This window comes from Scophthalmus maximus, chromosome 2 (genome assembly GCF_022379125.1).
Source record: "Scophthalmus maximus strain ysfricsl-2021 chromosome 2, ASM2237912v1, whole genome shotgun sequence".
NCBI classification, from domain to species: Eukaryota; Metazoa; Chordata; class Actinopteri; order Pleuronectiformes; family Scophthalmidae; genus Scophthalmus; species Scophthalmus maximus.
The window spans coordinates 6387580-6413866 of record NC_061516.1 but is presented as its reverse complement, the minus strand read 5'-3'; the positions used below and the strand labels follow the sequence as shown (position 1 = coordinate 6413866).

The 26287-nt window shown below is 43.4% G+C and overlaps 1 protein-coding gene across 2 annotated transcripts; it reads left to right on the top strand.

The window, feature by feature from the left end:
* The first annotated feature begins 224 nt into the window (after positions 1-224).
* On the top strand, positions 225-24472 carry nova1 (NOVA alternative splicing regulator 1). 2 transcript variants are annotated; one of them, XM_035626875.2, is made up of 4 exons: positions 225-807; positions 7371-7514; positions 16066-16232; positions 16599-24472. In XM_035626875.2, the coding sequence occupies exons 1-4, from the start codon at positions 633-635 to the stop codon at positions 17616-17618; spliced, it is 1506 nt and encodes a 501-aa protein (XP_035482768.1). In that variant the 5' UTR covers positions 225-632; the 3' UTR covers positions 17619-24472. The 2 variants fall into 2 exon arrangements, with proteins under 2 accessions (XP_035482768.1, XP_035482769.1); XM_035626876.2 differs by lacking the exon at positions 225-807 and adding an exon at positions 4376-4779.
* The last annotated feature ends 1815 nt before the right edge of the window (positions 24473-26287 follow it).

Below are 26287 nucleotides of genomic sequence, written 5' to 3'. Positions count from 1 at the left end.
ATTTTAACTGAACACAAGACCAGGCAACGTGTGGAAGACATTGATGAAGCACTAATAATCATAAAGGTCCCTCAACTGAAGAGTGTGATGAAGTGACTGTCTCTCCAGCAACAACAACAACAGCTGAGGACTTGATGGGAACATGTCTCCCCCCCCCCCCCCCCCCCCCCCCCCCCCCGAGCTGCTGCACTTGTCCCCCCGGCCTCTCTCTTGTCAGACTCTGGAGCAGATCCGTCTGAAGACGCGCGGTTCTCGGCGTGTCTCCGTCTCTCCTGCGCGTCAACAACAGGCAGCACGCTGCCGGAGCGACGCGTCCCCGGAGCGCGTTTCACTCAATGGGATTTTATATTTAGCTCCGCGAGGGCGCCGCGGGGAGGGGAGACCCCCGACCCCTCTGTTGTCGAACATTTCGCTCCCTCTCAGCCCCGTTCGAGACCCCCAAAACTTCATTCGTCGTCCGTGTCGCGGTGCGCGCTATCGGGCGATGTGGTGGTGACGCCGCTGTGCGCTTTCGTCCGTGCGCGCCTCTCTGTGTGTTTGTGCGCGCGCGCGCGCGCGTGTGTGTGTGTGTGTGTGTGTTGGAGAGAAAAGGGGGGATAGCGCACATTTATCTCCAGCTCCAGGGGAGGAAGATGATGATGGCTGGTGGTGTCGGAGCTGCCGTGGACCACAACGGGATCTACTCCAACACGAACCTCCTCGGCCTGCAGCAGCCGCTCATGGAGGCGGACAACCCCGACTCCCGCAAGCGACCGCTGGACGCTCCGGCGGAGGAGGCCGGCTGCACCAAGCGAACCAACACCGGAGGTAAGAGAGAGAGATGCACAACGCGAGCCGTCGTGTCGTGGTGCCTTCACTGGCTCCACATGCACAACATAGAAGCAGGTCTGGGCCGCGGGCGCGCAGCAGCACCTGTGCGTTTGGCACTTTGAGGCACTGACTGTTTGAGTCTGTGGCTTCATACAGAGCCTGACTTGAGAGAGTGACCTCCTCGGGTCAGGTCAGATCCACCTGCCTGCTCCACATCTGGAGGTCTTCAGATGTTCCATTATAGCTCCTTGTGCTGAGGCCACAGGAGAAAGTGGGAACAACTTGTGCATCAGGAGTCGGTGACCCTCTGTGACTCCTGGTGCCTGTCGTCTGGGATCCACTCCCAATACTGTCCGTCTCCCACTGAAATAGTAAACCTTGTCTTTATGATACGTGAGTAGCCTGGAGGACAGTGGCTGCTCAATCTAAAAGGGAAACTGCCCTTTGATCCTGGAGAGTTCAGTGTTGACTGGTGAGCACTGGCGAGTCGCAGCAGCAGGAGCTCCTGTGGTCGCTGAGGTGATGGATTTGAGTGGAGTTAGTGTCAGTGATCAGGATATAGGCTGGTAAATGAACAATGTCTGAAGCTCAGTGTGCCCAAGTGCAAATTTGGAGGTGAAACTCGCACAACCCGGAACAACTGGTAGGGTACACATGCAACAGCACTTGCGGCCTAGATTCTTATCAAACACCAGTTATTTATAGGTCGTAGGGGTTTGCCAAATCTCTGCATCTGTTTTGTATTTTTGTTACCACATGCTGATGTTTGATTTCACTGTAGAACATGGTATGATACACAGGCCTAATGTTGATTCTGAAATACTAGAATGCTACCGGACTACAGAAACACTGCAGCACCATTTTAGCAACTTGACCGTCATTTGTATTTTGTGGAGGAGAAGTGGTGATGACCAATAAAGAAACACCAATGAGGTGCACACCTGCTGTATCAGTCACATCAGTAAGATGTCGGTGAGGATTCAGTTTGTCTTGTGACAGCTCACAGGGACCACTTATTCAACAACTTAATGTTGATGAGACGTCCACAGAGACGAGGCACTTTCTCCACCATATGTTGCTGGAATTTGTCTGTGTCCGTCTCCCACATCCCGCCATTCAATGACGGCACCATTATATCCCGTTTCTAACGGCACGCGTGCATCTTTGCCGCACCTCAGAATTGTCATTTCAGCAGGACACAAAAGGACTCTTGTGCCAGCAGACAGTATTTTAGAGCAGATTCAGCCCCCAGATGTCCTCCATTAGCGCTCCGCAAACCACTGTCGAACAGAAAAGTCACATGGTGTTCTCCTCATCCAACATCAGGGCGATGTGAACGCCTGGATGGTGTGAAATTCCATTTGGAAAATTGTAACGCATAGGGAAAAAAAAGTGTAATTAATTTCACACAGACCGTTCCCACGTTTTTGTGCTGTCATTTTTGTGCTACATTTTCTATAATAATCATTTTACCAACCTGATCTTCTTTGAAGGCGTCACTGCATCACAGACGTTTAGAATCCGGAGGTGCACAAACAAGAGTGTGGCAAAGAAAGAAATCGAATGAAAGGACGTGGCTTACTCTGAAGGGGGTTCCTTTCATATTCGGATTGCAGATGAACTACAATAAGTAATATACTATATACTTTAGAATGCCATTTAAAAAAAAAAAGTCAAGAGTCAGGATTGATTGAATTGGACACATTAAAGAATAACTAGCTCTGTAAGGCCTCGTTGGATACATTTGTGCATTTGTCAAAAATGAATAAAACTGGTGCTTTATTTTCCTGCATTAGAGACAATGCATTAATACACGCAACAATGTCCATGCTCATAAATATTCACTGGTGCTTGCTCAACTGGTTTGAGAACCACTGGTTTATGCAACTATTAGTAAATGTTTCTCAGATTTCTCAGTTGATTTATTTTTTGGCTTGACCTGAACATCTTTACATGGTTCCGCGTGTCATGTGATGGCAGTTTGCTTGTATTTAAGGCATTTAATACAAAAGTAATTGACATTTCTCAGAATTCTCTCTAAAGTGTGAGCACGTGCAGTAGATCTACAGAGGTGAAATGCTTCATCGTGATGAGTATCTCACAGGGCAAATCTCTGCGGCTCATTTGGACTGCAGTCCCACAGACTGAGCTCCGGAACAGACTCCCTGTTAATGTCCACATGAAATGCACATGGAGAGGAAAATGTTTCGCCTCCCATTTCATGTGATCGTCATGCATTGTGTGTAACACTGCAAACCCACAGCTCGTCTGGCAACAGTGGCAGACGGCCTGATTATCTTTAGCTGTCCCTGTAATCACCAACCCCTTGACTGCGTCTGATATTGATCACGTTATTCCTACCGAAATCATTAACATGACTGGCAGCTACAACAAAGAGAAGAAAGTGCGTGCTCTTTCAAAGCTGAGCCCCTCTTTGTGCATTAAGAGCTGTGGACACTGAATGAGGGAAATTACTCCTCTTTTATCAGCATCGCCCTTCTTGCCTCAGAGTGAGCATCTTTCATTCATTTCTCTGTCTAATTACCCATACTCTGAGCCCATGTTACTGGCAAGCATGCACCTTCCAAAAGGTTGTGTGGCTGAGGGATTAGGTATGATCTCGCAATGTTGCTAATGGAAAGGTTGGCACAGGAATGTGAGCTGTATTTTTCTATTTATTCTTTTTGGTGGGAAGGACACAGGTGCCCTTGCAGAGTGATGTGACGTGAGCGGACTGTGAATTTGCCAGGTGGCAGTGAAAGAGAGACTGAGAAGAATGGAGAGAAAAGGAGAGATAGATAGACCGTGCGAGGGAGTGGAGTCTACAGGGAGGCTGTGTCTATATACCAGAGCATCGCTCGGTGAACGAGACTGGTAGAATTTTCTGGAATGCATTCGCTGCTAAACAAAATGGGCCACAGTGTTAAGGTTTGATTTGTGGATGAAAGCAGGCAGCAGCCAGGAAAAAAAAGGAGTTCCTTTTTTACAGGTTCCCTGGAAGGCACTATTAAATGAAGTTGAACCCCACCCCGTGTCCACGCACAGACAGTGACACGCATGCACATTGCAGCTTTTACACACACTTTAGATACCTCTCGGTGTAAGATTTATAGGCGTAGTGATTGGCTTCATCGCCCCCCCTCCACCATTCTGCGGCACTGCCATTTGCAATGGTTGATGAGCCCCTCCGCCCTCTCAAACATGGCCGTCTAAGGGATTGGGGGTGGGGGAAAGGAGGAAAGGAGGGTGGGTGGCGTAAGGCACGCCGTCTGAGATCACTCCTCCTCCACCTCCTTCCTCATCTGCTTATGTTATCCATACACCTCTTCAGCCACTGTTGAAGGTCACTCTACATGATTCCCCATTCACCGCTGAAGCCCGCTCACTCAGCCACTTCACCTTTGTCACTTTCCACGGAAAAAAGTGAGTGAATGGACTGCCGTACTTTATAGTGCTGCGTCAAAAGAGGCGGAGTAGAGGAGAAAATTCAATTTTTTTGGGGACCGGCATCGGGAGGTGGGGACATGACGTACTGGAGGGAGGAAGATACCCATTGGTCGATCGAGGTGTCAGTCCTGCGAGCTGCTGCAGACGGACAGGCCACTCGATGAATATGGATGAGAGCAGTGAAAAGGGTGATGCGGCAGGGAAGACCCCCCCCTTCAAACCGATGCAGGCTTGAACAATGCGTGCCGTCTTTCACTGAAAACACTGAGAGCCTGCATTAGCATTTTCTCAGACAATTGAGGCTCTGGCCAGCTGCAGGCATGGCTCGGATGCTGCGGTGAAATCTCTTTTTCTGCATCCACTGATGAATTCAACCTCGTCGAAAAAGGTCGACTGGTCGCATTCCTCAACACTACCATTGCACCTATGCCTAGGCTAATGTTAAGATCCCCTTTAGAGATTGTGTCCCGGCATTGATGGCGATCTGACAGAGGACTTGAGAAGCATCAGATCTCAGAATGGGTAAGCTTCAAACTCTTTTTGTCTGACTTGTTGAATTTATCCATCATGCTAGACTACGTGCAGTTTCATACCCCTAAAGCTCATGTGTCCATTATTGCTCATTTTTGTTCCACCGTCCATGCTGTCTGTCAGCAGCAGGTTAGTCCATTGAAATGCAGAATGGATACTTGGAAGGGTAGTGAGAAGGAGGGAGGACGGTCACAAGGCATTTCCTCCTGACCCACCCCCCTCGAGTGACTTAACTAAACACATTTGGCTCAGCGTCTGTGTCTTTCCTCCAAGCCATCCTTCCAGTATTGGAAGCAGGGGTTTGAACTAACACCCCACTGGCTCAGCTTCCCAATGTGCCCCACTGCTCCCGTTCCCTGGCGGACTGCAGCAACAGATTGTCATGTTTACTCTACCACATGACGCCATTAAAACCTGTTACTGTGATCTCAGACACTAGGACAGAATGAATTATTGAGTAATGACAGCAAACAGGGCTGTAAGGCTGATGGGGAGATTCTTTGCAGCTTCCTTCCCTGCTGGGTTTACTCTGGTTGAAGATGAGCAGAAAGTTACGCAGTGGGTTTGGGCTTGTCCGTCAACAACAGGTCTTTGGATGTTTGGATCATGCAACCAGCAAACCATCATTCAAATTGAATTCTTTGTGTGGCTAGGGCATCAGATATCTTGTTATAGGAGGGGGGGGGGGGCTCAAAAGCTTTATGGCGACTATGTCAGTCATGCATGATCTTTATTTTTTCACCAAGGTCATTTTATTTTTATTCGTTGTGAGAAAAGCGGAGAGCTGACTGCAATATAGCATGAAAATCCAGAGACCGGACAATGGCCAGGGATGATCAGAGCTGGTTATGTGATGTCCATGTAAAGGTTTATCTCGTATTTCCTTTGTGAGGGTGATCGCAGAAAAATCAAACAATACCTGACATACAGTATAGACTAGCTTTTCGATGGGGAGCAAATGTAAATGTGGGTATAATTTGCTCTGGGATTTGGCATTTTCTTCACAACCATGGCTAATTAATCAAAATGAAAAGGGAATTCCATTAACAGTCATGTCATTGTCTGAATATTTGTCAGAGCCATTGGTTATGGGTGATGTGCACGAAAACAAGCCTGTGTCTGAATGGAACATGAGGGGCATATTAATGCAATAAGGAGAAGAGCTAACTTGTAGGCTGTGAAATTCGTTAATGTCACAGTGCCATGTTCATTCACATCTGAATCCAATGAGTGCATTACAGAGGCAACAGGTTGGTTTGAATGCGGGGGGGTGGTACGCCTCCATCCAACCATCTTTTCTTCCCACCATGCCGGTCATGCCCCAACAATCGACACCCTCCACAACCTGTCTGATGACAGACCCTGTGGCCCATAATCAGCAATCTAAGTTATTCTTTACTTGGGAATTTACAAGAAATCTTGTCATACAGAGGTGGATTGTGCCTTTTTGCACCTCTGCCTGCTTCAGTAGCGTCACCCTTGAGGCAGCTGAAAAGGATCGAACATGACGTCATTGCATCGAAATCAGCATGCAGAGGAGAGTATTTGTATCAGTGCGTTATAGTAAGTACGCACCTGTACCAAGTGTTTACCATGACATCATCAATATAATATTTGGAATACACCGGGGAATCACGGAAGCTCCACATCTATAAATGTAATATTTGTGATATCTTGTTCACAGGTTCTTTGATTATATTTAGGTCTAGGCTCAATATGTGGTTGATTGTTTTTTACTACATCAGTGCAGTCTGTGAGATCAGGGTTTTCCTGGACAGACACTGATTTATTCTTAATTAGAAATTGTTGGGAAAAGGAACTTTCCCTGCTGAAGGGGTGAAGTGCGTTTGACTGCACATTCTCCAAACCGACGTGCTGTCATTCACTGGATTCTACAAGCCACTGTAAGCCACAGAAGCCCCCTTCCAAAATGTAGGAGATTTAGACCATCTTGGCAGTGTACCCCATGAGCAAATCGGTGGGATTGGTTCCCATATGTTCTTCTCACGTCTGTTAATTATGAAGGATCACTTTGTATTGGCATTAATGAACTGCATGGATAATGACTTCATGTGTTTGCATTTAGTCCTCTGTGTGTTTCCGTCTCCCAGGAAAATCAGGGTAGATTTCACATTCAAACTGAAGTGTTGATTCTACATTCCCTTTATTCATGTGTGAACAGTGATTAGTAACACTGGACTGGGCTTTGTATTTAGCCAGAGGTTGCTAAAACTCCTTGAAACAGTTAAAATTAGACCTCTGCAAACTGGAAAGGAGGTCATCATTTACTCTACAAAAATCTGGGACACAGAACATGTCACTAATCTCCAATAAAATGTGAATGTGCTGAAAACTACAAAGAACTCAAAGAGTAGAATCCTTCCCTTCACCAGAGGAATTCAGACTCATTATTATGTTATCACACTTCCCCCATACTCTATATGTCAAATCTGTGTGTTAGCATTGCGAGTTTTTGCTTGTTCAGGCTTTTGGGGGTTGGGTACGAGTATGGTGCATGTGATGATGTCCAGTGCTGCTTTACGTGATGTGACCCATTCCCACTTTGTGTGTCTCTCCCCCAGAGGAGGGCGAGTACTTCCTGAAGGTGCTGATCCCCAGCTATGCAGCCGGCTCTATAATTGGCAAAGGCGGCCAGACCATCGTACAACTGCAGAAAGAGACCGGTGCCACTATTAAGCTGTCCAAATCCAAAGACTTCTACCCAGGTAAGAATGAACACTCAGTATTTCAAATCGATGAGCATAGATCCATATATACAGTATATGTATATATGAGAGGAGGAGTCTGACTCATCTCCCATCTGAAGGAGCAATGGTTTGGTGCAGGAGAGCTCTGATAGCGTTTGGCTTTCCATGAATAACTGCATTACATTTCAATCACACACCAATCGTAAGCACTTTGAACGTGATTGTCCTTATGTCCTTGAGGGACTAAACATGCATGTAGCTGTTACCGCTGTCAAATGCTGCATTCAAGTCTGCAGGCATTTTCAGTTTCAATTCAGTTGCCAGGCGAGCAGGTTGCGCCCTTCAGTGCAAGGTTCATATTTTGTAATGCTCATGGTTATATGTCATTGTGGAACAAGAACTGTGTCCCTGTTCTAATAGTGAAGTCTGAAGAAGTTGTTTCTTCCCAAAAGGAGGTAAAATGACTGCATCAAAAGCATCAATCGTGCTGGGGAATCTCACTCAAAAATGTCAACGGGAGCAGGATGCGCGTGCAGCTTGGTGACCCCTATCACATGGAGGTCAAAGCTGAGCCATCTTATCCTGGAAACACAAATGCCTGAGTTGTAGAGGAGTCTGGGTGTTTGTCCTTCATGCCTCAGAGGATTCTTCAACCTGCTGAAGAATAACAGGTGCTGAGCGCTCGCTGCTTATTAGGTCCAGATGTTTTTTGTGATACGCATGCCAGCAAATAATCCCTGCGTAATAGTCGTACACTTTTTTTTTTATCGTCTCCCTGATTGCCTTGACTCAGTTTTCCATCAAAATGGCTACTTTGATTATTGGATATATTGGATAAGTCCCTCAGTATAATTTCTTGTAGAAAACGAAATGTAACACAACAGATGCACTTCACGTTTGATTTAAATTTGGGAGTAACAGGTGATATGTTACGAAGAGTTACTAAGCACTGGGACAAAGGAAAAGAAGAAGGCGCCTTGTACTTCTTTCGTCCACCATGTTTTATTTAGCCATGATCAAATGTTTGCCTGTTCATAGGGCTTTGCTCAACATTCTGCTCACACGAGGCCAGCTACGCTTGAGGGAGTGAAATATGGCTTCTCCACTGGCATGAGATCAAATGAAGGCAGTGATGGGTATCTTTATTTCTCTCTTTGGATTGTAGATGTGTTCATAGGCCACCACCTGCTCTGCCCATCCCCCCTTCTCGTTATCATGATGAGTGAGAAGAGGAGTTCAGGGAGAGGGTGCTGGCAAGGATTTGATTGGGCAGTTGTTCTGGCCCACACAAGTAAAATGAAACGACTGCTAGTGAACACTACACAATAGATGAGGGGGCTACTTTCTGAGAAGTCGGTACAGGGACCTTTAAGAAACTCTAGCTGTTCTGAATATGACCAACTTGGTGAATGTTGTAACAGCTACATACAGCCAAAAAATGTATCCCAAATTCTCGAGGCAATCAATTCAATGCCATGCTTAACAGCTACCCATGTTTTACCTTCCTTCAGTGTGAACGAGGTGTGATTTGGGCTAACATAGCATGCGTGTTCACACACCCATCTCTCATCCTGCGGTAGCACAATCACACACTAGAGAAATCAAGGGACAACAACCAATGCAGCCATTTTCTCCTGCATCCCTCCCCTTGATGGCTCAGTCTGAGACTCCCACCCACCTCACGTCTCGCATCCGTCAGCGTAAGACATGAAACCATGAATTCGAAGGTCTTGATTGGAACTGTACAACTGGGCCCTGCTGTGGCGGACTGAGATGGATGAGCAGAGATAGTGAAGGGTGTGGATGATGCATGATTGTATGTGAGCGAGGGGACAGGGGGGCAGGCCCAGAAATAGCCTATTTCAATCCCTCTCTGTGGACATGACCCCTCTCCCAGCTGTACTCAAGCTGCACCAACACACGCCAAGTTCCCTCTTTCCTCCTCCCCACTCACTGTTTCTCTCAGATTTGGTTCCTGGTAGTTGGGAGAGTTCAGGCCAGATAAGATTACATCACTCTCCTCTTAAACACTTTCTTTGCATGCTTTCCCCAGAACTCATGGGTGCTGACTTTTTTGTTTTCATTTATCTAGTGTGAAACATGGAATGGCTGAACGACGTGTGCCTTTATGAACGCAGCATGCTATGCATTCACCCAATCGTACTGTGCATTCAACACACACACACCCACTCACACCTACTTACACACATCCGCGAATTTATGCAGTTGAGAGTGAGAGAGTCGTGGGAGTTTTGCGATTTGGACATAAACTTAGAAAGAGAACTTCAAACCCTTTGCTTTGTGCAGCGGGCCTCCAGCCAAGTATGAGTATTGAGTTTCTTTGTAGACCACGAACAGATGAGGGGGTTGTGATGTCACAGAAACACAGGGAGTATATTTTCCATTATCGGATCATTAAAATATCAGTCCCAATGTGTGACCTCATACTTTAAAACAACACTGTTCCTCAGAGTGAGCTGGGTTGGTTTTTTTAAACAAAAAAGAGAAGACAATTTGTTCCATATGTAGTATAAACCCACTCATTCATGCTCCCTACAGGAGCGCATCATTTCTGTCTTGGGTGACATCATGGGCTCTTCCTGGTGATTCTCCCCTGCTTCAACTAGGAAAAGTCGTTACGCTGCAGTATTCTAAGGCTCGTCGTCCACACAAGTTTGGGAATGCTGCTTGACCTGTGTTAGTTTGAGAACTCCAGTGTTGTAGCATGGATGGGTAAAAACAGAGATGCTCGGAAATGATGATGCAGTCACCTGCCTTCACTTCCTGCTTAGTTCTTATTGGTCACAACTGGACTCAGGCCCTTATCCAGGATTTTAGCAATACCAAGGTCCAATTCTTTTTTAAATTTCCCTGATCTAAATAAGCGCATTTTAAGCCTACATGGATCACACAATGCTGTTGGATTGAGGTTTAGTAATAGATGGTGGTTTTGGGTCAAAATACGTACTTAGTTTAAAAATATGGTTAAAAGACGTTTATATAGAAGCCATTATTACCAGGAGGTTATGTTTCCGCCCCTGTCGTTTTTTGTTTGTTGGTTGGTTGGTTTTTCAGGAGGATTCCACAAAAGCTGCTGAAGGGATTTCCACAGAATTTTGTGGAAGAATGGGACATGGGCTAAGACAGAACCCATTACATTGTGACGTGGATCTGGACAAAGGGGCAGATCCAGGATTTTTTTAAAATCACTTTATTTAACATTGCGAGGTTGGGCAATGTTTGACATTTTTACCAATTTCCTAAGGGGTAATGCATGAATCAGGCATATTTAGGGGACTCATAGGGGGGTATGATTTTTTCAGCCGCTGTATGGTAATAGGGCAAGAAACATGTGTCTACCACCGATGTGTAGCTGAGATAATGTGGATTAATTTGGTTGGTCTCTCCTTCAACCTATCATTCTTCTGCTACGGAGATTATGAGTCCATGATCTCCATTGTTTTGTTGGCCTACCTATCAGGCTTGATTGAATATAAGGGGGATTTTGGGCCTTGGCGAATGTTTGCACTCCAGTGCCATCCGAGTTACGATAGTAAACATGCAGTTACTGTTGTGGAACAATCATATCGCAATTTTGATTTGAAAAAAATTAATCGTTCAGCATACTACCAGTTCAACAGGGGTTGTTGAACCATCCATCCACCGTTTTGTGGACCCATCCATCCATCGCAACCTCAACATGGACATTGTTGCTCCTCAAATTACATTAGCTGTCTGGCTATGATTACTTTGTCCACAAGAAGTTGACTAACAATAAAACTCTAGGAAAACCTATCGTTGTTCGAAAACCGAATCGTACCGTACATGACTTGCTGCCTTTAATGGCAAGGCTTTGAGTCGTTGTGCTATTCAGACTACGTGACGTGACTAATCGAACAGGGTTCAGGGAGCTGCAGCTCGTGTCCTCTTGCAATGTCATTGGCTGTAGTCCGTCAGCGCACTCACTGCCCGTCACAGCACAGCTCACACTACAGGATTTGGGCTCCCCGACCTTTCCAGATATTGAGCCTGTTAGATATCTGGCAGACTTCGGCAAGGCATCGTGACTCCCTTTGATCACGTCGTTGGTAGTTCACACTAAGCGATCGAGTGCTGATTTGCGAGCCCTGATTCAAGGGCAATTTTCCTCTGATTTAGGTTTTTTGTCAGCGAGCGGCAAATCAAGCTTAAAATCGTCTAGTGTGAACTCTGCATTAGCCCGCATATGTTTTTTGTCAATGTGGAATTAGTATGGTGCTGAACTTAATTAACAAAATGTTTGCATTAGTCTAGTTCACTACACATCAAGATATGGCAAATGACCAAAAATAAATGTATACTACTAAAATGTATCGTCTGTATTCAGAACAGGATATCCCTTATCATTATAGAGCTCCATTGTTGTCCACAGAACATTTTTAAAAACGCATCAGTGAGCCACAATGTTGCACAGGTTGACATGTCCCTCGATTTACCATAAACATGGGCTCTGCAATTTAGATTGAGTCATTCCTGCACCAAGACCACCAGCACTGTCCTGCTGCTGTAAATACTCACTTGGGTACCGAATGTGTATTAATCCACTGCTAAAAATAGTCCCAAACAAATGCAGTATCTCCCTAGCCTGTGACCCAGATGAATTCTGGGAGCTCATTTCATTTGCTCTGCCTGACTCGGTCTGGATCTCCTCCATTGGGAAGTGATTTCCTCCCGCAGAAATCTTGCCGGTCCAATCACAACAGATTATCTGATAGTGGGCTGGGTTTATAACATGATGCGGAGAGAAGAGACTTTTGTAAACAACCAATCTCAGAACTCGGAATGGACAACCTCCGAGTCAGAAATTGCAACTGGAACGTCCCTCCAAGTTGGAATTCCGGCTCAGTAGGTCAGGAAAAAATCACCACCCAGACCTCCGGGCTGGGAAATCCGAGTTCGGAGGTATAATGGAACGCAGCATTTGTCTTCAGTAGGAACCAATAGACTTGGGGCTGAGAGCCATAGACAGACAAGGTACCAATGTGTTTAGCTGTTGACTAATGGTTTGTTGGTTTTGGTCTTTTCATGAGATTTGTTGACCTTAAGAAAAATATAGACCATCATCAACCTTAACCTTTATGACCAAAGATTAAAAGCAGCTGCAGTCAATGCTGCACATTGTGTCTGTATTCTTTCTAGTTGTAAAATCCCTGGTGTATTTTAATGTGACACAGACATCAGATCCCACATCCTCCTGATGCTATCTAGTACTCCAAAGGGTCTCACAGTGTTATGTTTCTGCCTTAATTTACATTATTATTAGAACCCGCTCCGTATTTCTCTGTTCTAAAAAGCTATGCCCGGCATATTTTCTGTCATTTGTTAAACTACAGCAACAGAAATTGCTGGGAACCTGTGGTCAGCATGTGATATGGTGTAAACGTTTTCCAAAGGACTGCTTCAGGTTTACTGGGTAAAATGGCACTCTATGATAGATACCCAGATTTAAAATTTGTGTTTACATTTTGGTGAACCATGCCACATGGCAACGCTGTGCCGTGATGAATATATTCAGCAGGGGGAATTCCAACAAAAACATTCCAGCTCGATTAGAAGTGTGAACAATTACTTCAAAAATCTGCTGATGTGATGACAGTGATACATTGTGTGGCATGCTAACAGTCTGAATAATGAGAGCCAGCTTCTAATCACAGAAAAGCTCAAGCAACTGAAATTGTGACGAAACTTTCATACTTCAAGATCAAGATAGAAGACCTGGGATTCATCGGTCTCTTGGGGAAAAGCTGAAGGCAGAGATGTGTGCTCTCTGGGGCACTGACACATTTCTCTCCCCTACCTGCCAACAAGAGGACACACAACTCAAAGCTCACAGCTTTTATTGCACAATTCATCATCCTCAAAGTGAGACAGAAGGCAAAAGCTGATGCAAGCAGTCCCGGAAGTGAAAAGGGTCTAGAATAAAACTCCAACATTCACATAGTTCGATGTCCTCCATATGGTGTGTCATCAGTGACATAGTTTCTGTAGTCCTACATCAAGGCTAGGCAAGTTTATTTGTATAGCACATGTCAACAACAAGGCAATTCAAGTGCTTTACATAAAACATTAAAAGCAATTAGGAAGAAACAGGTAAAATCACATTAAAATATAATAATTAAAAAGAGAAAACAAATACATGTTAAAGTAGAATAAGACAGGTGATAAAAGTTACAGTGCAGTACAAGAAATGCATGGATAGTATTTAATGAAAGGCAGCAGCAAACAGAAAAGTCTTCAGACTTGATTTAAAAGAACTGAGTTGCAGCTATCCTGCCGTTTTTTTGAAGTTAGTTCCAGATCTGTGGAGCATAGAAACTGAACACTGCCTCTCCATGTTTAGTTCTGACTCTGGGGACAGAGAGCAGACCTGTCTCAGACGACATGAGACGTCTGGATGGTTCGTAGCAGAGCAGAACATCAGAAACATATTTTGGCCCTAAGCCGTTCAGTGCTTTGTAAACCAACAGTAGTAATTTGAAGTCAATTCTTTGACAAACAGGAAGCCAGTGTAAAGACCTGAAGATTGGAGTGATATGATCTGCTCTTTTGGTCTTAGTGAGGACTTGAGCAGCGGCGTTCTGAATTAACTGCAGCTGTCTGATTGACTTTTTAGGGGAGACCTGTGAGGACGCTGTTACAGTAGTCAAGACTACATCATGGTCTGAGGACTAACTCTCCCTGACCTGAGAGTTACACTGTCACTATTATAAGTTTTTGAAATTGAAGAAAAAGTATTGATTGCTTAGGGCAATATTCTTTATTGTTGCATCACTCAAGATGGCCGAGTTTGTTGCATGTTGGTAGGGCAAGCAAAGAGGTTGCTCTAGGTAAATTCAGTAAGTCAGAGTACGGCCATCACTGACATATCTGTCTGAAAGTCCCAGCTTTTCTTGTGTAATTTAATTTTGCCCACATATTGGTTATAACATCCACATATTTTGTATTTTGTGTCTGTTGTTGGTATACATGGCTGAATCAACAAGAGCATGTCATAGACAATAATAATGTCAATTTTGACCATTTCTACAGTACATTTAACATTATTAGAAAGTAAGGGTGAAAACTTGTCTGATTCACGTTCAGACAACCGGCACTAGATTTGAGACTTTTCCCCAGTTCCTTGAAAGCTGCATGCATGTAATTAAAATAATGAATTGTACTATCACTTTGAAACTAATATTCTATAACTGATGCACATGCTGACAAACAAATCCAAAACAAGTAAAGGGCTTGTACTTGCTGGCTTCAGTCTATCACTTTGTCATTTCAAAAATGACCAGCAGGTGCAGCACAATAACACCAACAGGCACCAACTGGCCTTCTCCCCGAAGCTCTACTTAACTTATAGTTTGTTTGTGTTTCAGTCGGAATTCATTCAGATTTATTTTGGTCTCACAGGTTGACAGTCAGAAATGTGGTAACATGTGCAGGACTACTATCTCAAACAGGTTTATTATAGGTTATTCATGCATCATGTAGTACTGTATGTCTACTTTTGAGAATGAGAGTAAAGGTAACTAAGGAAATAAGGTCAGTTTCAGGTCAGATGCCCTTTGCCCAATTAGAGTTTTCTATTGCTTTTCCTGATAGGCTTGAACAAATCTATTGATTATTTAAATCCATTTTAGACATGTCCATGGCATGAAGCCAATCCAGTCTGACTTTGACTGATTTCTGTGAATTCATTTTAGCATTTCCTGAGTGCTCATAAATGGTCAGAGAACAGATGGATGCCACTCCCAATCTTGTACGTTGAGATTCTACTAAGTTACAGATGAAAATGACTGCCATGCAGTCGAGCTCTGCTGCTCAGACACAAGTTCACCTCATTAGCTCTTCTTTGCCGTTTACAAATACAACCGATCAATGGGGAAGATGCAACACTTTTCTCTCACTTAATTATTTAGATCTGGGAAGTAACTGAAGAAAATCGGTCAGAGAACAGTCAAATGTTAAAGAGAGCGGTACAGGAAGGATGATACAAAAGGGAGAGCGTTTTAAAAATCTTGTGAGGAAGTATAATGGATTCGCTGTTGCATCACCTGTTTCCAACACTCTGCCCCTTTACCATGGTAACGGAATGCCTGTTCGGTTGTCAATGTGGGTGTAGAAAGAAGTGTGTGTTTGGTCTGTTAGAGCTGCTGGGCTAGGACAGGCTCAGCATTACAGCACTGAAAGAGTTACATCATTGAATAGGAATGAGCTCCCCCTTCACCGCCCCCTTTCCAACCCCCCACCACAAAAAAAGAAAAAAGAAAACACCTCCACCCTCGTGGTTCACAAACCAAGCATGGTTCTTTTTTTCAGCTGTGTCTGTAATGAGTGTGTAAATGGAAGAAGCGAGGAATTGCTTAGTAATTGGATCTCTTTGTGAAAAGTAATTTTCTTTGCCAAGACATCTTAATATAAATAGATTCTGGGCCCGCCCGAGTGAATCCCTCAAATCTGCTCTTCAAGTACGCACTCGGAGAGCATTATACTGAAGTAACCGGTCACTTGTGTTTGTGCTCTTTCTCCTCTGTCATCGCAGGAACAACAGAACGCGTCTGTCTGATACAGGGTACAGTCGAAGCCCTCAATGGTGTTCACAACTTCATTGCGGAGAAAGTCCGCGAAATGCCCCAGAGTGCCCAGAAACCTGAACCAGTCAGCATACTGCAGCCACAGACCACTGTCAACCCCGACCGTGTCAAACAGGTGAGATACTGTACAGTCAGTAGGTTGAGGGTGTGTGTGTGGTCACTGTGTGGTAGAAACAGTTCACTTCCAGGACAACTTGTTTATAGTCTTATTTGTTGTCTGGGCCATGACCTACAGTCTGATAGGGTCAGGAAAATGTTAGGGTATGTGGTTATTTTTACCTACAGTCTTTCATAGCTAGACACAGCCGTGTGGCAGCTGCAGCCTAAACCCCTGGGATTAACAAACCGCTGAGTAAAGCGGGGGCTGGTATACTGGTACTGGTACTCAGTTTAAGATCTCCCTCTCTGTGGGGCATTTATGCTGTTCAATCTGGCTCTTATTACACTTTATTGCTACCTCAATCTTTCTATTTCTCCGCAGGCCAAATTGATCGTTCCCAATAGCACAGCTGGGCTGATCATTGGCAAGGGTGGAGCCACAGTGAAAGCAGTGATGGAGCAGTCAGGGGCATGGGTACAGCTTTCCCAGAAGCCAGAGGGCATCAACCTGCAGGAGCGAGTGGTTACCATCAGTGGGGAGCCCGAACAGAACCGCAAGGCTGTGGAAATCATAGTGCAAAAGATCCAGGAGGACCCTCAGAGCAGCAGCTGTCTCAACATCAGCTATTCTAACGTCTCTGGCCCAGTGGCTAACTCCAACCCCACTGGCTCCCCCTATGCCAACACGGCAGAGGTCCTGCCCAACGCAGCTGCAGCAGCTGCCACTGCCTCCAGCCTTCTGGGTCAGGCCGGCTTGACGGGAATGGGTGCCTTCCCTGCCACCATGTCCAGCTTCTCTGGCAATGACCTGTTGGCCATCACCTCAGCTCTCAATACACTGGCCAGCTATGGCTACAACACTAACACCCTTGGCCTTGGCCTCAACCCTGCAGCTGCTTCTGGGGTCCTTGCCGCAGTAGCAGCTAGCGCAAACCCAGCTGCTGCTGCTGCAGCTAACCTGCTGGCCTCATACGCTAGCGATGCCTCCAGTAGTGCTGGCCACCCTGCTGCAAGTCTTGGTGGGTTCTCCCTTGGTTCTCTAGCAGCTGCTACAGGGGCTTCCAATGGTTACCTAAATGCTTCATCCCCACTGATGGCCTCCTCCCTATTGGCAACAGAGAAGCTGGGAGATGGGGCCAAGGACGTGGTTGAGATTGCTGTTCCGGAGAATCTGGTTGGTGCCATTTTGGGGAAAGGAGGGAAAACGCTGGTAGAGTACCAGGAGCTAACAGGAGCCCGAATCCAGATCTCCAAAAAGGGAGAGTTCATTCCTGGTACTCGGAACCGTAAAGTTACCATAACAGGGTCGCCAGCCGCTACACAAGCAGCGCAGTATCTGATCAGCCAGAGGATCACGTACGAGCAGGGTGTGCGTGCTACCAACCCACAAAAGGTGGGCTAAAAGGAAAAAGAAGAGGAAAGAAGGAAAGGATGAAGACAGAGATGGAAGGGAATTGAGAGGGCCATGATGAATAGAAAAAAGAAATGTCCAAATATCTGTTCAATATTTCAGTATCAAATGAGAGAATCACAAAGGAGGAGGTGGGGGAGACAACCAAGATAAGTGTGTGTGATATGTGAATGTGTTTTAAGGACTGACGTCCTGATGTTTTTTAAAAGTTTGTGTCGAGTCCTTTTGACGATGGTGATCAGAGTAAGCTGAACTGGTCCACTGCCAAGCTGCAGATTCAAGGGTGAGGCCGCAAGGTTTCACCCTCCTCCAAAACCTCATAGCTGTTTTATTTGACATTTTTTGTTTATTTTTTGTTGGTTTTCATTTCAGTTGCAAACCTCAGCTCCCGGTGAGTTGAGTGTGTCAGACTAAGTTTCAACCAGCTAATAGAGCTGTTCTACAAACCTCGCTCTTTGTACACAATGCAGAAGGCATTGTTAACAGGGGACAGGTTTTATGACAAGCACCTGAGGTCATCTCAATCTATGGGGAAGCAATCCAAGTATAATCATGTCTACTTTCACATACGTTCAATTTTGGCTCATATCATAATTGAAGTTTCTAAATTTGGGTATTTTATATTTTCATCCTTTATTTATTGACATGGTCTCATTCAAACACAAATAGATTATTTAAACCTGTGAATGCAGGTTGATCTGAATGTAAAAACAATATTAGCCTGTTGCTATTTTTTATTTACAGGGATCAAACATTGTGTTGCAGTGAAAGAAATGTATAACTCAAAACCAGTCTGAACTTCACTGTTGCTGTCTGCAAGAATAGTTCAGGGGTTAAATAATCAATGTGAGAGGATAGAGGAGACACACAGGAATGTATAAATATATTTTACATGAACATACATAGATAATACTCCCACAAACGCACAAACACTAAAACATACGTGCATATTCAGCCACAGCTACAAATACATAAATATGTTTGTTGTTTAACCCTTTCTTGGTGCTATAGGATTAGGTTTATATCTCCTTTACCATGTAATCAGAATCTAATTAGTCTAAAGGCTAATGTCTTTACTTGATTAAAAAAAAGGCTGATGCGTCATCCAGTCGCTAGTAGCTCATTGGATCTGACCCAGCCTCTCACCTAATGAAAAAGGACTGATTTCAGCATTTCATGGAAAGCAATCCAGTCTCAATATTTGAAGTCTAACTTCACTCCCAATGCAGACCCTTTTTCCCCTAAATTGGACTTGACCTGACAATATATTTCTCCCAGTCACACATTTGAGAGAAATAACCTAAAGTCTACCTTGATGCCATGTCTAACCAGTTCAGTTCGCATAAGGAACAAAGCACTCAAAAGCATTTCTGTTAAGAGAAGCTGTATGAACCAATATCTGTGAACAAAGAAACGATTGCCTTTACATGAAGGGTACCAAATAGTCAAGAGACATTCGCTAATGAAAGGGAAGTAGACTGACACTTGAAAAGAAGGGTTGGACTAACTATTGACTAGTGAGCCATCCTTCCCAATTTGCATCAAAACAACAACAAAAACCTACAATCTTGTAGACCATGCAGGCAGCCTGTTGTCGTTCCCAAATCATGTTAACACTCACCAACTTCAAGTTGAACACATAATAAAACATAACAAAATATTTTTGGCACCATTTGTCTGTCATGGGCAATTGTTTGTCCAATGCAGGGAGGCAAATTGTCTAGAGCATTTACAAGCACGCAAAGAATACCTTGGCTTCCTGCTGTGCTGCTATCCATGGTGTTCATCCTGAGTACACTGGGTCTCTGAAGACTGCACTGTGAGACATTAAGATCACAACGTAAAGCGTGTCTGTCCCTGCCTGGGATGTTAGTATATTTTAATGTGCACATCTGTGTCACATACACAAGACATACCAATACTGACAAAAGGGATATCTCCACAAGAGCATTCACACTCGGGCGTCTTGTGATGTTGCTGTTCACCAGTATCAATGCATTGCACCCAAATTAGTTGAAGTTCTGATCAGCGAACCACAAATGATTCCCCCACCACATCTTCCTGCACTGTTATGCTCCTGCCCCAAGTCCACTTCCAGCACTGTACATCCTTCAATTGTCCCCATCAACCCAAGCTCTATGATCAGCTTCCTGAGTACTGGGCTGTGAGGGCTGGTGCTGAGTAGTGTCCAAGAAAATCAGAACCACTCCTGTTTTTTGGAAAATTTAATGAATAGCCTTGTCTCTTTTTACAATTAATGTTTGAACGTAAATGGATTCGCAAGTGTTTGAAACCACTCTCTGTGTCTGAACATTGTGCATGACTAATGCAACAGTGAGCCGTTTCTCCTAACTGAAATCTTTCCTTTCACTATGTGTCTGGAAGGCTCCAGTCATCCATAACTACAATGTGGCCACTAGTGAAATCTTAGCGTAAGATAACCTTTTACTGCCCAAGATTTTAAGCATATAATAAGATACAAGCACAAAACAAGGGGGTGTTTTATCAATGTAACTGGACTGCTTGCCTGATCAATACATTGTGCCAAATACTGTTTCTCTCTGCCCCTCATTGGCTTTCCTCTTTCTCTCAACATTTTATTCCCCTGCATGTTGCTGTTCCTCGCCGTTCCGATAATTCCTCCTGTGTCCTAATCCCTGTCTATGCTTCTTCCTACACTGTGCTCTCCCCCTCTTTCTCCTTCCTCCTGTCTTGTCTTCTCATGGGCGGTGTGTCGGGTGTGCTGCTGGTGGGAGTTATGCACTATAGGTCATAAGGGTAAGGAAATATTTTCCCAGGCCGCAAGAGTTCACAAGGCTAAATAATGCACAGACAACACCTGCCTCCAAAGCTGTGACACCCACCAAACCAACCAGCAACATTAGCTCAAAGTATCAAATTCCCACTATAAGAACCAATAGGATTTAGGAAGGTTTAGACTGTGAACTATGGCCTTTTAAGGAAAGAGAAAGTGTTTCGTTTTTTTTCCAGAAAAGGCTAATCTTGGTTAGATAAATATTCATATGTCGGCTGAACAAACTGAGCTCAAGCTTCAGCCTCGAAACAAAGCAGAGTAAGGACAGAATGCATACGATAGCGAGTGTGAGATGGGAACTTGTTTGTGACCTCAAGCCGAAACAATGACATCCTTTATGCATATCCTCTTATCTGAAAATGACTAGAATCCATTTCTGTGGAATACAACTGTCATGTCATATGATCTATATGTACTTTATTGTAGCTATTCTAGTTTGTAGTCCAAATGCAGTCCAGCGTTGTCGATACAATGTGAACTATGTTATATTTGTGTGGATGATGAGAGTGCCAACTAAGCCTGATTAAGATTAGCTTCGCGATTTGTTTGTGCATTATGATGACTCATCATCAGCTGGTGGTGTCCATATTTCTGTCATTGATGATTTAGTTTGACAGTAAGAAAATGTAAAGAATATTGGAAGCAATATAGTAGCATGTTGTCCTGTTTTGTGTTTAATGTCTGTTGTATGAACCTTTGAAATTACTAAGATTTTGAATGAATAGGTTTACATGTACTTTTTGTAAGTTATGAAAATGCTGCTATTTGATAAGTAAACTATACAAAATATTTTAGTTGAAAAGATGTCTGGTCTGTTGATTAGAAACATGCTCCAAACGGCTGGAGCATAAAACGAGGTGTATAGAGTACTATACAGTATTGGTAAGATAGTAAAAGTAATAATAGACTCCATAGTACAACCTGTGCCAAACTAGACCTCTGCAGCTTCTGAAATTGTAGATGTGCGATCAAATGTTAGATATCAATAACTTGTTTAGAAGTGCTGATCAAGTGCCAATCAAACACTGTCTTTTAAGTTAAGAAAAGATAATCAAATACATTACTTAAGAAAACAAAGGACAAAGAACTTTTTGTGCATTGTTTTATCCCATAGGTACATAGAATAAGAGTTAACGATTGTGATTTTTATGGATCCATGTTGTTTTACACTCCATGCATCCCTTGTGTGTTTGTTTGACCTGTGGCTTAAGTACTGCTGTTTTCTCACAAATGTCTCTATAGGCCAGCATGGACTAAGCATAACATGTTATAAGCATTCATAACATAGCCATTAACAATCAAAAATGTGTTTGTGGAGTTAGGTGTTATCTTTTTGCACGTCTTCTATTGCATGGTATCAAAGTAAATTATGGAGGAAAAAAATTACAAACATTTGCGAGGTGTCTCTCGCAACATTCAGAGACATAACACTGCATGAAGTCAATGTAAAGCACTTAAGTTTTACTCGCCTCATGTTAAAAAAAAGAAAAAAAAGTTGTTTTTTATGTTGTGAGTTGGGAGGGAGCTCATTATTGTCATGTTGGCCCGAAAAAAAGAAAAAAAAGACACAGAAACACACACACAGACACACACACATCTCAGATCAAGTTCTCATCAGTCCATCTCTCTACAGATCATCAGAGAAGATATTTTCATTTTTAGGTACAGTGAGGAGTGTTTAAAATGTGAAACAAGCAAACGTGAAAATGTTATTCAGTGCATTGGCTCCTTGTGTTCTTTTTTTTTTTTTAAGATATCAGACATGCATTTGTTTTATAAACAGGTTGAAACTCATATCACCTGTCCAATGACGTTTTTTAGATATATATTTTTTTCTGTCACAGCTTGAAAGCCCAGATCTAATCTATGAATGTACTCATTCACTCTTATTTTTTCTTTTTTCTGTCAAAAGTTATTGGTCTTCAATGTTAAATTCAGGGCAGGAATGTCAAATACATGTAGAGTTAATATCTATGTCAATAACAGATTTCAGCTATAGTCAGGTAGGCCCTCACACGGCCATAGTCATGAACCAGACATGTTTTAACACAACTTCCGATTCGCTGTCAACATTATCTTGTTTGTTTGGTGTTGCATAGATGCACTTTACTGATCAGTGGTCAAATTGGCTGTGAAATGAATGCCATTATTTACTGTTACACTAATATTACTTTTATTTATTTATTCCCTAATCCCGTTGGGTCTCAAGAATGATGGAAAGGGCTGGAGTCTCAGACAAAATAGAAAAGTTGCACCTGTTCTCCTTCACATTCCCTTCAGCTGAGGTTTGTGTCAATCACTGAGTGCTGTATTTTGAGCTAACAGGTGAAACCATGAGTGATGTGTATGCCTTTGTCCTTTTTTGCATTGTCCTTTGCTTTCAATTATAAAAAAAAAAAAAACATAAGAAAATGGTTAAAATTCTTCCAGCAAATTGGGATGGAAGCACTGGGTTGGAGGTACTGAGGGATGCAAGCTCAAGGTCTGGTTCACATGAGCCGTCAGATCTGAGAAACATAATTGGCACCAGCAAAATGAAGATGGCCTCTGCCACCTCAGCGTGATGAGAATCACGGAGGAAAGCTACTAGACTTTGAAAGACCTAGGAAATCGAATGATATTTATGTCTCATTATTTTATGTTACTACCCCTTGTTGTTGCATTTACATGCTTCGTATCTGAATGCCAAACGAACTACAACATCATTCCAAAAGTTGTCACATTCGTTTTTGTTTTTCTCTCCAAATGTATTCTGGACGTTCATCCACCGTGACCCCAATGGAGCCCTGTCACAAGAAGGCGACGACTCACTACAAACTGGCTGAGGCTGCTCGCTCCTCTCTTAAAACCTCTTCTACCTGAGTGTCACTCTCTCAGTTTCATTACAATGAGCATCCGCGACTGTGTCCACCATTGAAATGGATCAAGGTATTTTCTGAGCTCTTTCGTCTGAGGATTCTTGCCGACCAGACATGAGGCCGTTTTTGTCTTTGACCCTCTGAACCTCCCGTGAACATAGTTGACCTTCTCCATCCCCGAGAACTCATGTATGTGTTGGATTTCACGCCACTTTTACTGTCAAAGTCTGTGAGGCTGTTCTTTTGTTTTCTAGTTACGTGGACAATTGTGCAGGGCTGAACGCTTGCTTAAGTGTAAACTGAAGAAAGCATGCCAGTACCTTGCAAACATTTTTATGTCATTGTCAATCTTCTGTACCTTGTTTAACCTCTGTTCTGTCCATCTCAGAAAACAATGGACTGACAGCATACGATCATATATTCCAACCTGGGCAAAGTGATGTTTTGTTGATTGGGTACATCTCTCTTGGATATTAATGACGGTGGTCCGTTTGTTACGAGGACAAAGTCCACAGTGTTAACTACTAAAAAAGGGCTTTCCAGGACAGCATTTGTATGTCTTTTAAAACGAAAGTGTCCTCTGAATATGTTGGGAAATGAGAGGGAAATGCCTTCTTGTGCCATTTGAGCAAAAAAGGGTGAAAGCTTTTTAATGGCAAATATTTGTCAGTAAGAGTGCCAAATAATCCCATACTGAGCCAAAAGGCAGCCAGCCTACATAACTAAGTGTTAGATCACAGGAATCTCCGCTCCCCTTGAAAAACATCGCCCTAATTGTACGACGTTTGAGCTCACGCACCATTATTGTTATGCTGCCAGTCTGTTTTCTGCTTTTGTCAGAGAAACATCTCAGAAGCAGTATATTTTCTAAATGATACACTGTTGATAAAAAAAGACAGCAGCTACTATGGCGAGGGAATGAGAGGATTTTAAACGTGTCATTGTTTTTTATTATTAGTTTATTTGAGCATTATTCATGAATAGATTTAACGGTAATGACTATTTAATGTAACTGTAGTACTGTGTTTGTAAAAGAAATTCGGTGAGTTGTGTTTTATGACTCGTGGACTACCAGTGAAGTCAGCATTTCAGTGTTAATAATTGAATTGTTTTTTAAAGATTATTTTTGCGACGGCAACAAAGAGTCATTATAAATGTTCATTTTAACATCACTTGTCTTCTGCTCCTTTTATTCTCTACCTCATTCTTCTACTCTGTTTCACTGGAGTGAAAGATCGGGAGTTCATGTAAATGCGTATGAATTATTCAATGACCAGATCCATTTATGCGCTGCTAAATCTGAGCACATATTTAGTGGGCATCATTTCTCTGTTTTCATGGACACAATGCTCATATAATGGGGAATCCGACTGAAGTGCAACAATTATGTGGAGAAAAGCAGCATAAAATCCACCCCTGGTTTCATTTGGCTGTGGAAGTAGTGTACTGAGTGCAGGCTGTTGGACGATGGATCCTACGCTCGATGCCTCATTGTGTTGTTCGTCTTAAAACGCTTGTTTAGTTGGTGTCTTTGACCAGAGCCCATTTGCACACGTGAACATTTTGTTTCAGTTCTGAGGGATGAATGTCTGTGTCCTCTGTGATCACAGATTGAGCAGCACAGTAAACTGAGAGATTATAGGATTCTACAGGCTGAGGCCTCTCCACTGTTTCAGGATTATATAGCCAGAACACACACACACACACACAGGTGCTACACATACACACCCCCCTCCTAAACACCTGTGTGTGTGTGTGTGTGTGTGTGTGTGCGTGTGTGTGTGTGTGTGTGCGCGTGCGTGCGTGCATGCGTGGTGGTGGTTCACCACCACAGAGTAGATATTGAGATATAAAGAGATAAGTAGTATGCCTGCATGCTTACAATTGCTGAAAGCACCTTTACAGCAGGCACAGTGGAGCTGTGTTCTTAAAGCTAACAGCAGCATGGTAATATACTCACAAAGTCCAAAGTTCACCACCTTTACCTGATATGAGTGTCACTGTTTTACAAGTGTTAGATCATGAATCAAACGCTGATATGAAGATGAGGACACCAGATCAGAAGTGGAGAGGGATATGAATTGGCCTGTGTCAAACTAACTAATCCAATAGTCGTTGAGAACGTTTACTCATGAGGATCACTATTCTCATTGTCTGGGAACATTTTGTGCCAATCCATCTTTTAGATGTTTCACTGGATGATGGAAAACTTGCTCGTACTTTTGTCACAGCTGAAAGGTCGACAGTTACTCGTACTCATCCCCTGGGGACCGTGGATATCTGAACTGAATTGAATGGAAATCCATAGTTATTCAGTAGTTGCACAGATATTTTGATATCTGAAAACAGAGTCAATTTTTCCCCAGCATTTTTCTGAGGGAGCCTTTAGACCATTGATGCACATTCAAATACTACAGAGGGCCTGCAGCGTGTTGTAAGTCCTTATGGCAGGGTGACGCACTACACAACTCCATAACTGTTCAATCACGTTCAACAAATCTGATTTTATTTGAGAATTAATGATGTGGTCGTCGAAGAACCTTCCTTATGTCAGGATAATGTGACCAAAGTCTGAAATTCAAATTGTGAGCCAAAGTGGGTACATTATATAAATCAAACCCATGTTGGCCCTAGGATGGTTTGCACATATGAGTTATTATTGTTTATTACTGAATGAGATGATCAGCGCACCTTCACCTCAGACGGAATACAACTTAAACCTGATTGACACTGTAAATGTAACCAATGAAAAAGCATGTGTAAATCATGCTGTACTTTATTTCATTGGATGCAAACTATATAAACTCTGAGCACAACCCCTCACCTTTAGGTAGAATTAGACCCTACAAAGAGAAAGATAAGATAATAGTTTGAAGTCAATACAATTCAAAGCTCTGCAACATTTCCGATTGGCATGACTTTCACGTCATCGGGCAAACAGCCCTTCCTCCTACACTGATTGACCTTGTTTTATTATCCAGCACATA

What these genes read in the sequence shown, in the direction of transcription:
- nova1 (XM_035626875.2), top strand. Translation starts at nt 633, where the DNA reads ATGATGATGGCTGGTGGTGTCGGAGCTGCCGTGGACCACAACGGGATC. An exon ending in CAAGCGAACCAACACCGGAG is followed by an intron (nt 808 to 7,370) that starts GTAAGAGAGAGA and finishes TCTCTCCCCCAG; the next exon opens with AGGAGGGCGAGTACTTCCTG. An exon ending in ACCCCGACCGTGTCAAACAG is followed by an intron (nt 16,233 to 16,598) that starts GTGAGATACTGT and finishes ATTTCTCCGCAG; the next exon opens with GCCAAATTGATCGTTCCCAA.